This window comes from Acipenser ruthenus, chromosome 7, assembly GCF_902713425.1.
Source record: "Acipenser ruthenus chromosome 7, fAciRut3.2 maternal haplotype, whole genome shotgun sequence".
NCBI classification, from domain to species: domain Eukaryota; kingdom Metazoa; phylum Chordata; class Actinopteri; order Acipenseriformes; family Acipenseridae; genus Acipenser; species Acipenser ruthenus.
The window spans coordinates 25803375-25820932 of record NC_081195.1 but is presented as its reverse complement, the minus strand read 5'-3'; the positions used below and the strand labels follow the sequence as shown (position 1 = coordinate 25820932).

Below are 17558 nucleotides of genomic sequence, written 5' to 3'. Positions count from 1 at the left end.
AGCATTCATATCTAAAACACCTGCACATCAGGAGTTGAATTCAGCTTATAGAGAAAGAGTGGAAAAAAATAAGCAGAAGCTATTTTTATATTTGAATAATTCCACGTTTGCTTATTCTAGTTGTACTCTTACATTTACTAGCAAATGCGTTCCAAACTGCACTGAAAGGAACATTTTCTTATGTTTTACATTTGTTGAGGTGAGTTGGGGTCACAGGGAACTTTTTGTGTGTCTTGAAGAATTTAGTGAACCAGTCAAGCTACAAGGCTAGATCCGCCGCTGTTAATTACTGATTGATTGATTGTGTTCACTGTTAAATTAAACCAAAATCCTACAAGTTATATTCTACTTTCTTGTGTGTTTTCTGTGACAGGGAGGGGGCAAGTAGATTTTTAAGAAGGACAAGTAGATTTTTCCAGCATTTTGTCCCTTGGACAAGAAGTTTTTTGTTTTTTTTTCAAAAATTGCACACCCCTGCAACTTCATAACAACCTCCTTTGATTTGTACTGTAAACTTTTGACTATACCAAGCCTTTCTGTCAATCCTCCCATTTCCATTCACACTGCTCTACTGTCCTTTAAGAATTCAAGAATTCAAGCGCCTTCACAGTAAAAATTGATTTCATTTACTTTTTTTTTCTGTGAAACAACAAAATGATCTTTATAATCTTAATTTTTCATTTACAAGCAGCCCAGGCAGGATATCTGGGGCCTGGAGTAGCCCTGATCTGTGACAGATGGTTGCACAGTGTAATCGCCGTCCTCATGTAGTGTCACTAATAGCAGTTACCTTGTCTAAACACAGAGATGTAATCTGCAATAGCAAAAAGCTAGCTTGAGATTGGGTTTGCTTGGGCAGTGCTCTACACTGTATCAGATGTATATAACACATGTGCCTGATATGCCGGGTCTCTACATTATATACAGTACAGTAAGTCGCCTTTCAAGTAAGTAATGCAGTGTGCATGACAGCAATGGCTTCTTCCAGATGCATTGCGAAACCCCAAACCAGATTTGGGTAGACATCAGTGGGGATCAAAGGAGAAAAGATGGGAGTTTCTGAGCAGAACTGCAGCCTGTTAATTCAAGGAATCACTTCATTTCACTTATAGTGAACTTCAGTACAGTGTCTTGTCAATTGTAGGTGTTGTGTGTCTATTTTAGGCAGTCCTATTTCACCAGCAGTGACACAGCATGGTTACCAAGAAACATGAACTTAAAATGGTATTTAATTAGAAAGTGAATTTAAAAAATTGGTTATGTAATGTGATTTAGAATCAGTTCATACAGTTGGCCTTGTTAATTATTCTATAAAAGACCATAATTAATACCACCTTATTCTTGCTAGCCCAAAGGACTCAGGAGATGACAGTATTGATGTCTGAAACAGGATCAGCCATTCTGCACAAACTCATTTATACTTGGATTTTCAAAAAGCATTTGACAAAAGTGCAGCAGCTTTAATCCTTAAATTGAAATCTGTGGAAGTAGAAGCAAGTGTTTGTGTAACTGGTTAAAACACAGGAAGGAGACAGTACTTGTTGGGCCACATGCACTATAAAGATAGGATAGGAAACAGTACTTTACACAGAGAGTGGTGAGGGTATAGCATGGATTACCTTGCCATGTTGTTGATCTTTCAAGACCTGGCTTGTCAAAGCTTTGAGATCAATAGCTACTAGGAACCTGAAAAGCTCTGACGGGTGGGGTGGGATCCTCTCGTAACTATTCTTCTGTTGCAGCTGGTAATCTCTGTATATTGTGTGTGTCTCTGCTCAGTACCTGGTGATGGACTATTACGTGGGAGGTGACCTGCTGACTCTGCTCAGTAAGTTTGGAGATCGGATCCCAGAGGAGATGTCCCAGTTCTATCTGGCAGAGATGGTGATGGCTGTCGACTCCATACACAGGCTGGGCTACGTGCACAGGTAGGGGGCAGAGGACTAGACCCTGTTACGAGATAAAAACAGGGTCTTGTCTTGGATAAAGGGTCTTCTTAGTGGATCACATCCTGGTGACTTTTTACATGTAGAGCTCTAGAATCATGTCTAAATTCGAAATGCATGAGGTCCTGTTCCATTGTTCAATCCTAGGGACTTTTTAGAAGTGCTTAAACCACCCATGGCTTCCCTGTAGAGCTCTCAAAATAATCCACCAAGCTCTAAAAACACCAGCATGTAACGACTATCCTGTCCCCCTGTAAAGGGCTTTTCTTACTCTTAAGAACAAATGGTGCTGGTGTTGATAGGGAAATAGTTACACTCTGGGGTACCTGATGTACCTAGAACTTAGACATGATTGTGAGAGCTTTATTGAGGCTAATGCATTTTAAAAAGTCACCAGGATGTAGGAAATGAAACAAAGTGAATCTAAACAAGAAGAAGAACGCCTAAGAAGATATTGCTGATATTTCATACTGTACCAAAATGCCTTTTAGATAAAAACTGTTTGCATGCAGTGCACTTCTTAGAAATCCGCTAGCTAGAATGAATACAGATCTTCAAATTATTGCATCAGTCTTAGAGGGGATTTATGTAGGGATGGTTTGCAGATTGCATGAAAAAATCATCAGAACTCAATTGTAAAAAACCTTAGACTGAAACAAGCTTTGAGATTCAGAAGCAGTTCTTTGGACAGACAGTTGCTGGCTGTCCAGTTGCATGTAACTGGCAATCACAGGTGACACGACTGCTCTCTGCTCTTCAAGCTGTCTGACAGAATGATGTCACTTTTAATAATGTCAACCCAGGCGAGATAATGTCAGGACAGGTTCTGTGTGTTTGTGTGTGGGGTGTTCAGTTACTGTCTCAATGAAGTAAAAATAACAGCGTGCCATGTTTCCTTTCTGAGCTCATCCAGGAAAACATGCTGAGGCGCCCGTTCCTTTAACCCTTGCCTGGCTGGAAGGAGAGGCCCTTGATAACAGCAAAGCAAAGTGTAATTAATGCATGCGAATGCATATCCCAGAGAGTTAAAACAAGCGTGGCAAACTGCGGTAACCTATGATAAATGCATAGTGTAAGCATGGAGAAATTGTAAAAGTATTGTAATTCATGCAGTCTGGTTAAACCTAATCTATTTCTTCTCTCTCTTTTTTTTAAATGTCTCTGCTACTATTTAGTGAAAGGTATTGTACTATTAAACTTTGCCTCTTTAGAAACTTGCTGGCCACCAGTATGGCTGTTGCATACTGGTGCCTTGCCTATAGATCACATGGAGTCTGCATACACCAAGCATACAATGAAAAGAGTTTAGCAGAAAACCAGTTCATACATTTTAGGGTGGTGGTATTAAGATCATTAGAAAAGATGGTCTGATTGCAGCTACTTTAGACCATTGGAGTGAATTTGAACTGCAATACTTTGCAATGAATTAGCATCTCAGCCCATTGAGTTGAATGGAAAGGCTTGGTTCTGGACGTGAACTGCAAACCATAGAGTTCAAAGACAAACGTTTTACCACTTAACTGAAATGTAAGGTCTATAGTCAAGAGGTAAGTCCATGTCTTATGCTGATGTTGGTATTATTAACTCATCGGCCGCTTGGAGAAGGTTTATTAGAACGTGAACTGATCTCCTGCAGGTGGTACCTTTTCATCTACTGCATATCATTGTCTTTGAAGTGTCTGCACATTCCTGCAAGGAAACAGAAGCTCTTAAGCAGGAAACACAGCTGAGAAATGGATTTGAAAGCTTTGTTAGCACCCCTTTAAGTCTTCCTGTCTAGATTACTAGGGCCAGTTGCCAGGCATACTGAGACTGAACGCTCAACGCTGGAGTTGCAGTTGTTTCATGGAGCTGGTCTTGTTTCATGTTGTAGAGATATCAAGCCTGATAACATCCTGTTGGACGCACAGGGACATATCAGACTGGGAGACTTCGGCTCTTGTCTCAAACTCAGGGAAGACGGAATGGTGAGTGAGGAGGGAGTTTGAATTATTAATAATAATAATAATAATAATAATAATAATAATAATAATAATAATAATAATAATACAACTATTTTTTGCATCTCACATTCTGCTCCCATTATCCACATTCTCCTACAAACTGATAAAACTCACTCTGCAAACGGAAACTGCCCACTTGTTTCATAATGTTTTTAAAGTGTGTAATTGTCTTGATGGGTTAAGCAGAATTATCTTAAGTCACTACAAGTTTAAGTGGGAGTGGGAAATGTGGTGACACCCTCTGCTGACTACACAGAATCGCAGCATGATTTGAGAAAGTGGAAAATATGGCTCTCTGTAGCATGCATGAAGCTCATTTTTATCTATCTTGCATTCATTTGAATCCAAAGACGGAATGACTGGGCGAATTGCACTGCTATAAATGACTCTGCGTTGCTAAGTAAGTAATTCTCCAAAGTGAGCTGTTAAATATAGGATTATATATCCTTTCTTTTCCATATATTATACTTATTATATAAACAGAATACTCCATCAATGGCGATAGAGTGCTGAGTTTATATCAATCATAACTACAATGTACTCATGAAGGAAATAACCCCACAGTACTCTATTAATGTCCAAGGTGTAGCCTCTATTTAAACCACACTGTGTCATGTATAAATCTAAAAGAAATCAGTATTTGTGGTGTGCTGAATGGCACACTGGATTAATGCACTATACTTTTAACTGTTGTGGTGCAATCTCAGCATGCTCCTTGGGGCTGCTGGACAGTGTGTTTCATTAGCACCAAAAATTAATTAATTCTGCATCATACTGTACTACAAATTAAAGTACTATAATAACACATGACTGATTTATAAATCACAAAACAAACATTGTACTCTTGAACGACTGTTAAACATTTTAAAAAAATGTTGTTGTTCTTGAAGCACAGGATGACATCAGAATAAGTTTGACATAAACTGAACATTTCTCATACGAGGCTTATAACATATAGAAAAGCCTAGAAGCCCAATTGTAAAAGGTGTGTAACGGTGAGGGGGGCACTGTATCCCACAGATCCGTTCGTCAGTGGCGGTGGGGACCCCTGATTACCTCTCCCCCGAGATCCTGCACGCTGTGGAAGACAGCTCTTGCTGCTATGGGCCCGAGTGTGACTGGTGGTCCCTGGGGATCTGTGCGTTTGAGATGTTCTTCGGGCAAACCCCTTTCTATGCCGACTCCATCGCTGAGACTTACGCCAAGATAATCAACTTCCAGGTACACACTCAGACTCAAGTGGTCACGTCTCAAAGACTAAGCCAGGTTAGGCCACCTGGGTACTTTAATTCTAATGTGAGCTCATAAAAGGAGTTTAGGAACATTTACAAACGAAGGGAGGCCCAGTGCTCGTCCGTAAGGCTGTTTTTGTTCATGGATTTCACAATTTTCGTGAAATATGCAGTTCCTGTGAAAATTCCCAATTCTGAAAGAATAGTGTAAATATACATAGGTGATTTTTCACTATTCATTGAAGCAAAGTTTATTTCATAGATAAATGCATGCCTATAGTTGTTTGTAATTGTTAGCACATTGTATGCGGTTTCTTTGCAGGAGCACTTTGAGTTCCCAAGGTCAGTTCCGGAGGTCTCTGAAGAAGCCCGGGATCTTATAGGTGGTCTGGTTTGTGGGAGGCAGCAGCGACTGGGGAGATGCGGGTTTGAGGACTTCAAGGGGCACCCCTTCTTTGTGGGTATTAACTGGGAGAAGCTGCGGCACTGCCAGCCCCCCTTCCAGCCAGAGGTGATGAACTCCACCGACACCTCCAACTTCGACGTGGTGGACGACTGTCTCAGCGACGTGGTACAGTACCTCACACATGCTCCCTCAGCTTTTTGGTACAGCACCTCTCACATGCTTAAAGGGTGTATAAAGACCTTTTTATTTTATTATTTTACATGTTCCCTTGGTTTGCTATAACTGTTTAAGTAAGGTGTGTGTATTGTTTTATTTTATTTTATTTTTTTACATTTTGACCACTTCTTAAAATTTTTAAATTGCATTCCCTGCTTCAAGATGGCTTCCCATGTACCCGCATGGACCTCTCAGAACTACATTTCCTATCATCCTCCTGCTCACTGGTAAATCCATCTCAGTTACATATGTGAGCAGGAGGATGATGGGAAATGTAGTTCTGAGAGGTCCATGCGGGTACATGTGAAGCCATCTTGAGGCAGGGAATGCAATTTAAAAATTTTAAAAAGTGGTCAAAATGTAAAAATAATAATTAAAACAATACACACATCTTACGTAAACAGTTGTAGCAACACATGGGAACGTATAACACAATAAAATAAAAAGGTCCTTATGTACCCTTTAATGATTCAGCATCAGCAACATGTCTTGCCATTCCATCCCCTCACCGCTCTCTGTGTGAAGAAGTGTCTCTTTCCCTTTAAGTCTGTCTCCACTTAATTTCCAAATGTGTCCTCTGGTGCTGTGCTTGCGTATTGGTTAGGGCACCAACACACGCTCACTCACTGACTGCACACAGGCTTGACTATCAATCGCTCGTAATTGCATCAGACGCACTCATTCTTATTTCCATGGTGTTCCTGACCTACTCAGAATGCAACCCCTCTAGGATCCCCGAGTGGCTCACCTGATAAAGGTCACTACCGCGCAGGGTGTGCAGGGTGAGTGGTACAGTCAGGGGAGAGCAGGTTCATGTCCTGGCTTTCAAAGCCGTTTAGACTTCAAGACATAGATTGTGAGGCAGAGAATGCCAGGATACTAGGTAACTGAAGAAAAGTAGGAAGAGTACAAATCCAAGAAGGCTTTTATCTTCAAACTCTGGTACTTGGTTATTACCTATTAAGGAGCAACCTTTTTGCTGGAGGAGAACATCATGTCTGGTCAGTAAAAAGAAAATGGGCACTGTTTGTAAACAGAAAACCTTTAATTCATTCTTAATACATTCAGCTGGCATAGATTTATTTATCTAAGCTTTTTACATTTTTGGGAATGGAAAATACAGCTAGCACAATTTGGTGAAAAACAGCAGGGTTCTTTTTGGGGTTTCGACTGACTTTAAGGACTAGTTCACCAAATGTGTTTCTTAGTAGGTATGTAATATTATTTGGTGTGTTTTCATTTCACAGAAATTGGTAAACAGTGCAGAGTAAACAGCTTGGATCAAAATGCCTAGCTCTCTAGTTTGAACCCCGCACGCAGGGGGCCCAGTGTTCCTCTGTGTTCGGGCAGTAACACGGCTCTGGTTTGTTGACCTCTTTGTGCTTCAGCAGTCCTGTTGTCAGGTGGAGACAGAGGCTTCCCAGACTGGCCCTGGTTCAGTAGCTCATGGGCCTGTTTTAACCATTCCCATAGAAGGATGTTCACTTGTTCGTAGTGTAGCTTCCAGGCGATTTTCTCTGTGTTGCTTTAAGCAGGCATATTTTCTTTACAGAATTTTCTCAAACAGTTTGCCTTGCGATTTGGAGTTTTTCACTTAACTCTTTTTTTTGATAAGATCACATTTTCAGGGTTTACTGTGCATAAACAAAGCAGCATGGTGTGCTCCAATAAAGGTTAAAAAAAGGTATTACTGTTTTTTTTTTAGTTTTTTTTTTTTATTCTATTTCAGAACAAAAAAGACTGCTACACTGAATATGTTGACAGAAAGGTACTGTGCATAATTTTATATCACAATATCACACACAACTTCTGAGCCTGATAGTGTACACTACCATGCACATTTAAGGTCCTTTTTAAAGACAAGGATTTAAGGCAGTAATCACTGAGGAGATAGAGAAAACAGCCAGAGATTAAAATGTTTAGATAAAGGCCAATATAAATACAAAGACAAACTAAAAGCCAGCTCTCTGGTTGAGAGGCAAGTATGTGTCTTATGCTGATGTTAGTGTTATTAACACATCAGCCACTATGAGGAGATTCGTTACATTCTACCCCTGGTTAATCAAAGCTCATCTCAGTGTAAAACACAAGTGCAATAATAGCCTACATTATTATTATTTATTTCTTAGCAGACGCCCTTTTCCAGGGCGACTTACAATTGTTACAAGATATCACATTATTTTTACATACAATTACCCATTTATACAGTTGGGTTTACTGGAGCAATCTAGGTAAAGTACCTTGCTCAAAGGTACAGCAGCAGTGTCCCCCACTGGGGATTGAACCCACGACCCTCCGGTCAAGAGTCGAGAGCCCTAACCACTACTCCACACTGCTGCCCCTATAATTTCACAGCATTGGTTACTCACTCTCATAGCACTCGCTAGAAAGGAGAAAGGTCTTGTAAGATGTGTCCTGGCATTAATTAAAAGGAGAAAGGTCCTGTAAGATGTGTCCTGGCATTAAACTTTTAAGAAAGTAAGTCACTCTCACACTGATAAATGCATTCGACAAAAAGTCTGAAGTTTTACCTCAGAATTTAAGGTTAAGCGTTTCAAATGTGGACAATTGTTGAGAAACAACATACAAACGGACGAGAGGTACATTACACAGGAGGAGTGAGGGTGAGGAAGAGCCAGCGCTAAAAAAGGATCTCTCACTGGGGAAAAAGAGAGAACTTAAGCCCTTTTCACACTGGAGAGAAATCTTCACGTCAGCTCATGATCGTCCATCATGCATTTTGTCTCGCTCAACCCGGGTCAAAGCGTGTCGGCCCACATCCTGAGGTGGGTCTCTGGGACCCGGATCAACCCGGGTACGACCCAGGTACGTGGTTTGACACTGTGGAATTGTGACCCGGGTAGCCAGAACCCAGGTCTGGACCCAGGTAGGAGTGCCAGTGTGAAAGGGGCTTTAGCTTCTGATCTGGGCCCAGTTCTGAGACCCAGTTCGGAGCCATATTTTCAAAAGATTTTCCTCAATTCTTTAACTAACCCCAGAAAGTGCTTAAGACTAGTTGAAATACAGTATATGGCTATAGGTTTTTGGTTATAGTTTTGTAAAATTAACCAGTGTTTTATCGCTTTCAAAAAGTAATAGTCTTTAAAAATAATAATTAAAGACTGGAACAACAAGACTGAGGAGAGACCGGATATCAAATAGAGTTCCCGTATTCCATGCTGCTGAACGAATATGTTTGATCTCATTTTGAAGTCTAGCTTGCATTCATTCAAATGCTCTGACAGATTGACCGGGCAAATCGCCTTGTTCCAAAATACAACGCGTTGCTAAGCAGAAGAGGAACACATTCTAAAGTGATTTTCCAAAGTCAGTTGTTTAATTTCAGAGTAAACATCCTTTCTTTTCCATGCATTATACTTGTTCTATAAACAGAAAACTCTGTGAATGTTCATGGAGTTCTGTGGCTATTTCACTTAGGAGGCTAAACAACCCAACGATTATCCAGTAATCTTCATACGTGGAATAATGACAGTACTCTATAAATGCTCATGGTGTGACCTGGGATGTAAGTTAGTTAGAACATATACATACGAGAGGAAGCCATTCAGCCCGTCTGTGCTTGTGTGGTTCTTAGTAGCTGATTGATCTCAAAACTTTGTCAAGATGGATGTTAAAGAATCCCATTGATTGAGCATCAATAACATGAGTAGCTATCCCATGCCACACCCGTTTAAATAGCTTACTGCTGCCATTTTTAGCTACAACAATGGCAACTGACTGGGATGAATGGTTCGCCACAAAGGGTATCATCTTTTGTAGGAAACCTTATGAACCGTCTCAGGAAGGAAACAGGAAAGACAGGGGTTAGGATGCTGTACCGTGGCTCTGGGTGTGCAGAAGAGGCACTTCAGGCCTCAAACAGGAGTTCTAAGTGTACCCTTTGCCATGTTTTTCCTTTTTCCTGTTTAAAAATCGACCTAGAATATGGTGTTTATTTCCCACAGGAGAGTCTGTCTGAAGTGCTGGAGGATGTGCCTCTGGGAGTTCATCTAGCCTTCGTGGGCTATTCATACACAGCAACCAAGTAAGTAGCCCTCTGTCCTAATCCTGGGAGCTAGTCACCTGTGAGCAGCAAGCGCTTTGCATTGGAATGTTCCACCAGAGGGAATTGGGCAAATTAAACAATGAGACTGTAAAATGACCACATAGATTTACCGCGGTAAACTTTTATAACGGTACCAGCTCACAGAAGCTGATAGACCTCCAGTGTATAAAATCATGTGTACTCCATCAATGCCATGATGGAGTACTTCCGAAGTGATGATATGCCAAGGTCGGTGTCTGGTCCGTCTGTGGTTGATTTCTGTAAAATGATGACTCTCCCCAGAGAGACGGGTACTGTGGACCGGAGCAGAGACATCATGGTGGAGATCAGCAGAGAGCAGCTCTCTGAAGAACAGGACCTGCTGTTCCAGGAAACTCTGGTAGGGGGCGCTGTTTCTTTTTAGCGCTGGTAGGCTTTACTGAACACATTCCAAATCACTTGAGCTGGATATTCCACAATCCCAGTGCTTCTGAACTCGTTTTAATCCATTGCAGAAAACCACAGCTCCAGATCCATAGCCATTTTATAAGCACATTACACTGAGTACTGATACTGACCTCAGAAGCGCACCTGAGGCGTGTATTGTACCCCTCACTGTATTATTGCTAATCTATAAGAAATCAGTCAATAATAGTACAGATTTATCAGAATGCCAGTACCTCTTAATCTGTACAGATGCTATATTGAACACAGAAGACTACATCAACATAAGCTGGTGGGGCTTCACAGGATGAAAGCAATGCCATGTTTGTTCATTTTTTTTACTGATGCACTTTTAGTGTTGCATGGGGCAGGGTAATGGCTGTTTTAAAGCTCTATTGAGGCCACAAAAAAGTTTCATTTAGAAACCCTTATTTCATACCTGTACCTAGTTGCTCTTTCAGCTCAGCAAAATAACTTCTCATCATTACCTGTTCTTTAGATTTCTATCTATTGTACTGCCATCTAGTGTTACTGTGTGCACTGTGCTTCCCACAATTCACTGAGCTTTATTACACTTTGCTATACTTACACTGTACATTTGTATCAGGTTTAGTATAAAAGAACTAAAGCAACACTGCCATCTGCTGGACTGACCTGAATACTCAGAGAAGGGAAATTAAGCTTTTAAAAGTAGATCCAATGAGGTAGGTCTAGTTTTAAATTAAGAACAAATATGGGTCTACATCTCAGGCATTTCTAGAACATATTGCTTTCAAACATTGAAATGGTTGTTTCACAAACACCCTTTTAAATGTCTTCCTAATGACCAGGGCTGAGACACTGAGGTGACCATGTGAATTGTAGGAGTTTGTAAAAGTCTTGCTGCACAACCAGCTTCACATCCGCCTCATTCATCCTGCAGAGTTGCAGATTTACACAGTGCCTTATTTCACTGGACTGCCACGCATACCCTGCTGATGAAGAGCTTCACTAGATTCAGATTGAGGGGAGAGTTTGTATGGAGAGGTGTACTGTATTGTGCAAAAAGGTGCCTTAATACTTGGTTATGCGTTTTCAGAGAAAATGCAGTTTATTCTTTAGTTTCATATATAAGCCCATGCATCTGTCTCCAAGTATACTGCCCCCTGGCGGAAGATCATTGCAAATGCAAGGGGTGGGGGCTGGGTGTTTATTAAACATGCATTGATAAAAGACCATATTTAAAGCTTTACAATGTGATTTTGAGTAGGTTTCTAATAAGGTCATGCACTTATCTCAGTAAAGAAGAGTACACGTTTGTTTGTGATTATACTGCATGGCCACTTTCAGCTCTTGAGGGATCTTGAACAAACACTCGCAGCACAATCATCCTCGCACACACAATACACACGATACGCAACAGACAAAGAAACATTGTGCGACAACGGCAGTAATAATCAATAACTAACATCATTTAAAAAAGCACAAAGCTTTAACTTACATTTTGGCAAAGAGCCTGAGGGCCTAACAGCTCAGATTAAATATTTTATAAGCAGAGTATTCATGTATTGGGTCCCTCAGCTATTTGAGTGTTTTGTTTTGAAATACCAATACTTGCATATGTGAAAAGTGTTTAGGAGATGATTTTGAATTCTAAGTTTGCATCCTTGAGACTTTTTTTTTATTCTTGGCCCTGTGCTTAATATTTCAGAGTCAGGTGTGGATGCCGGCTGAGCTGCCCCCATGCCTAGAGCTCCCCCTGGAGCCAGAGGAGGGTATTGCAGAGCCAGACAGCTGCCAGGAAGAGACATTCATCAGCAGGACCATCATTGGAAACCTGGAGAGGTACAGGGAACCATATTCATGTTTTTTTGGTTGCTATTGTTATTCTCAAAGATATAGTGGATGCGGTAGTTTTTGTTTTGGATTTATAGCAGTGGTGGCAGATGCCAAATGGGGGGGATAGAACTAGAAGAGGCTCCCCAAGAGAGAGACCTTGGTGTTGTAATAGACTCACCACTGTCAGCAACCACACAGTGTGGGGAAGCAATCAGAGAGCAAACAGAATGCTTGGGTATATAGCCAAAAGTGTAGAGTACAAATCCAAGGAGGTTATGATGAGGTTATATAATACACTAGTGAGAGAGTCCAGCGAAGAGCAACCAGACTAATCCCAGGTCTTAAAGGACTGAGCTACGAAGATAAGATGAAAGAACTGAATCTCTCAGCCTGGAACAAAGAAGAACATGATCGAAGTCTTTAAAATCTTCAAAGGAGTTGACATAGTTGACCCAAACCATTACTTTAAATGCAGCACAGAAACCTGGATCAGGGAACACAGCTGAAAATGAAGTGGAGATAGACCTAGGACAGAAGGAAGGAGACACTTCTTCACACAGAGAGTGGTGAGGGGATGGAATGGGCTGCCTAGTCATGTTGCTGAAGGAGACACTTCTTTACACAGAGAGTGGTGAGGGGATGGAATGGGCTGCCTAGTCATGTTGCTGAAGGAGACACTTCTTTACACAGAGAGTGGTGAGGGGATGGAATGGGCTGCCTAGTCATGTTGCTGAAGGAGACACTTCTTTACACAGAGAGTGGTGAGGGGATGGAATGGGCTGCCTAGTCATGTTGTTGAAGGAGACACTTCTTCACACAGAGAGTGGTGAGGGGATGGAATGGGCTGCCTAGTCATGTTGTTGAGGCAGAATCACTTGTATATGAAGTTCTGAGATCAGTTAGCTACTAGGAACCAGATGGGCCTAAATGGGCCAAATGGGCTCTTATGTTCTTATGTAATTTGGGTTACTTTTTGTTAATAATTTGTTCTATTATTATCCATTTATGGGTATGTCTGGTTTTGCTGATACAGACATCAAGCACCCTAGGGTTCTGTATCAACTTTACCAGGCAACATGTTGTGTGTTTTTACTTACTTGGCCTCTACTGGCATGTTGCAAAAGATCAAGTGGGGGTCCTTCAAAAGTGGGCAAGTTTTCACATATTTCAGATGTTTTGATTTTCATAATCAGTAAGAATGAGACTGTATTCAAAATAATAGGTTTGATTAGTTATTTAAATGATGTCAATAAATCCTACAAGTTGTATATTGAGGCAAGAGTTATGAAAATATTGGTAATTGGCAATTAACCATTTGCTGAAGTTTAGATCATGCTTCTGAACCAGAGTACCCATCCAGTTTGAAGTGACCCGTCTTTTTTTACTACCTGGTTGTCAATTATTCATTTGAGCAATATGCCAACAATACAGAAATGTGCTGGTAATCTCACAGCATAGAGCACTTTCTGGTTATAGTTAACTTTATGCAGTCTGGTGGATTTGTGTTTTAGTTTATCTCAAAGTTTTTAGTACTAAAAGAGGATCACAATTCAACAGATCTGAAGGGAGGAGAGTTATGTGTACTATGTTCAATATGTTTATATGTAATGCATATAAAATTCAATATTTGTGATTTAATTGCAGTTATTTTTTACAGCCTGGTTCCAGAGTCTCAACCCTCTACTCTGAACTGGTGTTATACTGAAAAAGCTTTTGGACTAACGACCTTTCTCAATGTCTGAATGGCTGGTGTAGCTTAGGAACCAAGCTTGTCCACACGTCCACATGTCCACATGGGTTTAGCATGATCCCATTTTGTGGCATGTGATCAATTTAGTTTCACATTTCAACAAGACCGTTTTAAAACCTGAAAGAGTGCAGAACAAGCAGAATCCAATCCCCTTATTTTGACATTCACCCAGTCCAGGTTTTACTACAGTACAAGCTGCATTAGGTAACAAGCTCAGTTGTGTCTTATTAAACTCATAGCACAAACCAGGAATGGATCAAACTGCTATGCAATGGGAGTCTTATTTCCATCCCTGCAGTACTGATATGTGATACATGCATATATCGTTAGTGGAGCGTGTGTTACTAAGATATCTTTTTCTTAAAAGATCAAGAAGATTCATAATTCAGTTTTATACACCTTTGTTGGATTGTTCTGGGGCAATATCTGCCCTTTTCTTCTGTTGCTTCAGAGACATTGGAGTAGACTTACTAATAGAACAATTAACAGCATGTTGCAAAAGGAATGACGCGTGTTCAGTGAGTCTGCAACACAAATGCAGTGCTGCGCTGTCTCTTGTTCATGGGAATTTGAGACGATCACCTTTATTCATATGCTATCCTAATATTCACTGAAATGCATTATTCATTTTATAATCGCCACTGCTCAAGATGGCGTCACATTTACAAAAGAAAAATATCTTTTAAAAGCTATGAGATGCGCCACAAAACTTCAGGCCAGGTTCAAATATCCAGACTAATGTGGCATTGTAGTTCTCTTGAAGATCTTGACTAACACTACACAAGAGAGAAAGCATTTCTCAAATGTAGCACTCAAAGAAACAAAATATTTGAAACTACTGCATCTAAAACAGCTATAAATGAATAGAATTACATCCAAACATTGTTTATGAAATGCAATTAGTGTAATTTTATAATAATGCATTATAATAGTTATACTAATCAGTAAATTCAAGGAAAAAAAATACTTGGAACTGCTTACAAAATTAATGCAAGTAAATTCAAATTATTTTCCAGTAATGGGCTATGTATGAGTCAGGAAATTCTAAATACACCTGCAAATCATTTCAAGATGTTAACGCCCACATGTCAACCTTCAATCAATTTCCAATAGCAATCAAACTTAAAGACAGTGCTTTAAGTTTAACTCCGAAACTCAAACTCCGGGCCGGCGAAGAGATTTCAAACTACATTTCAAGGGAACCTGAGCCCTAACACCAAGCCAGTCAGTCCTGGCTTACATGCTCATGTCAGCTGTTCTATTACTTGAAATCACAAGAGCTGTCCAAGTAATTTTTGTTCTGCCCAAATACGTTGTACAGATATACGAGTATTTGTTACAAGAAGATATTGAACATGACACTGGAAGCTAATTATTAACTGTGGACATTTCCACACAGTATTTCTTCAGTTTGTGATCAGAACAAACATTTTGAGTGCTGAAGTGACTGTTGTCTTTGTTTGTTTTTTTTTCTCTCAGTCGTTTGCGAGATGCAGAGAGACGGAACTGGGAGCTAGAAAAGGAGATTGAGAGGTTAAACCTGGAGATCAAGACCCTGAAATCTGCACGAGAGAAAGGCAAGCAGCTCTGGTCTAGCACTAACTCCCTAGAAAACAGAGCTTGTTTTTTCTAAACCTGTTAATCGTTAGAGATGCAACATTGAGGGAGCTGTGAAGGTATGGAATGGGTTTCCTTGCTTCAATCACTGGGCTCCTTTAAGACGTGACTTTACAAGGTTTTGATCTCAACCAGCTTACCTGACAGGCTGAATGGCCTCTCGTTCATAACAGCTGTAACACTTGCTTTCCTAGCGTGTTGCTGCCCGAAATATAATAAATAAATAATAAAAAAAGGTGATCATAATCTGCTACTCTCCATTTATGTATTAACTGAACATTTTACAGGAACATCTGATTGATTAAAAAAATGTGAAACTCATTACAGTTTTCCAAGTATTTATGGACAGTGGTGAAAGTTTTACTATCAATTTAATAAAGATGCTTCTTTGTATAATATACATGTTCAGAATGTCTTACTTTTTAGACATCCTTCTCCTAAGAGACACCTAGAGCTCAATTCTTGAAGTGAAGTGGTTTTCAGTTGGGATGTAAAGCTGTAACTTATTTTCCCTCTGAAACCAAAGATTTGCCATTTGCTAACACAGAGTTGCAGGCCAGGAAATACCGTTGCACACCCCAAGTGGTCAATTCTCAAAACACCTCTCTTTAGAAATTCTGCTTTCAAGAATACAGAATAAGATATTAACCAGGTAAGAAATAAAATGTTCTGAAAATGTAGATGGCATCCGTTTAATCTCATTTAGGGTGTATTTTTTACTTAGTGCCCAATTATTTTAGCCTCGATTTTCTCCCCAATTTAGAATGTCCAATTATTTCTTCCCCCCTCACCGCAGCAATTCCCCACACAGCTCAGGAGAACTGAAGGTTCAGCGGGCGTCCTCCGATCCCACGACCGAGCCAGCTTCCTCTTTTACACCCAGGAACTCAAGAGCGGATGTCGGCGAGCTACCGGCCTCTGGAGGACAAAGGCCAGCCCTGCAGGTGTCTGCTATGCGCCTGGCCAGTAGGGTCCACTGTAGTGCCGGTTTTGCCTCCCTAACCCACGGCAGCACCAGAGCCAATGTAACGCTCCCTTTGGAATCCCCAGTGAAGACTGGCTACTTAGTACAGCCAGGACGCGAACCTGCGCTGTATGACTCACCCTGCACACCACACCGCTGTGCTTTCACCAGGTGAGCCACTCGGGGGGGGGTCCAGGGTAGTGTTATTAAAGGCTTTTAAAAAGAGGGCTGTCAGACCACATCTTTAGAGGCTCAAAGTATTAGCCAGTGAACTCTCCAGCGCAGTTAAGAACAGTCCATCTTCACAGCTCTGTGCTCAAATAGACAAGTTCATCTTCACAGCTCTGTGCTCAAATAGTCCTCGTGACTGATAAGGTTCCAGACTGTAATTTTGTGTTTTATCAGTTTTGTGCCACGAATAATGAGGATTTACCAAATAGAGCCAAGGGAAGTTATTTCAGTGAATTTCTTTTTCATGGCATAAAACTTTATACAACACAAGATTCAATGCAGTAACCTGTTTCTGCCTCAGTGTGGAGAACGGGTAGTAAAGCACTGTGCTGTTCCAGTGACTACCCTCCCCTCCCTCTGCAAGCAGGTTCATTCAGGTCTCAGCGTGGAGAATGGGCAGTAAAGCATTGTGCTGTTCCAGCGACTGCCCTCGCCTCCCTCTGCAAGCAGGTTCATTCAGGTCTCAGTGTGGAGAATGGCCAGTAAAGCATTCTCTGGCAGGCTGAGCGAGTACGCATCATGGCTCAGAACAGGAAAAAAAAAATCATAGGTGTTAAGGGTATATTTTTCAAAAGCGGTAGTATAAAAATTATGGAAGCAATATGAAGCTTCTTAGGCTTAACCATTAACAACATCTGTTATTTTTGTTTTAATAAGTGTTTCTTTTTCAGCCAGTGATAACACAATTATCTTATCAATATGTCTACATTCCCTTTTCCTCCTATCACAGAGCTTTGCCAGTCTGTTTTCTTCACACCTTAGCCAATCACATAGTGTCTGCTTTCCTGTGGCAATACGTTGTGTCTGCTTCTCCAATCACAGAGCTAAGATCGTTACTTGCTTCTCCAACCACAGAGCTGAGACTATAACCTGCTTCTCTCTCCCT

At 40.8% G+C, this 17558-nt stretch overlaps 1 protein-coding gene across 3 annotated transcripts in view; it reads left to right on the top strand.

Moving 5' to 3' along the window:
• The window catches only part of LOC117415067 (myotonin-protein kinase-like), a 40133-nt gene that overhangs the window by 12185 nt on the left and 10390 nt on the right, over positions 1–17558 (top strand). For 2 of the 3 annotated variants that reach the window (XM_034025007.3, XM_034025005.3), the window contains exons 5-13: positions 1780–1928; positions 3820–3913; positions 4970–5170; positions 5504–5752; positions 7533–7571; positions 9769–9848; positions 10152–10248; positions 11983–12116; positions 15340–15437. In XM_034025007.3, coding sequence (XP_033880898.3) covers positions 1780–1928; positions 3820–3913; positions 4970–5170; positions 5504–5752; positions 7533–7571; positions 9769–9848; positions 10152–10248; positions 11983–12116; positions 15340–15437 — 1141 coding nt within the window. The remainder of the gene's footprint in view (positions 1–1779; positions 1929–3819; positions 3914–4969; positions 5171–5503; positions 5753–7532; positions 7572–9768; positions 9849–10151; positions 10249–11982; positions 12117–15339; positions 15438–17558) is intronic. The other variant, XM_034025006.3, reaches the window with a different exon arrangement.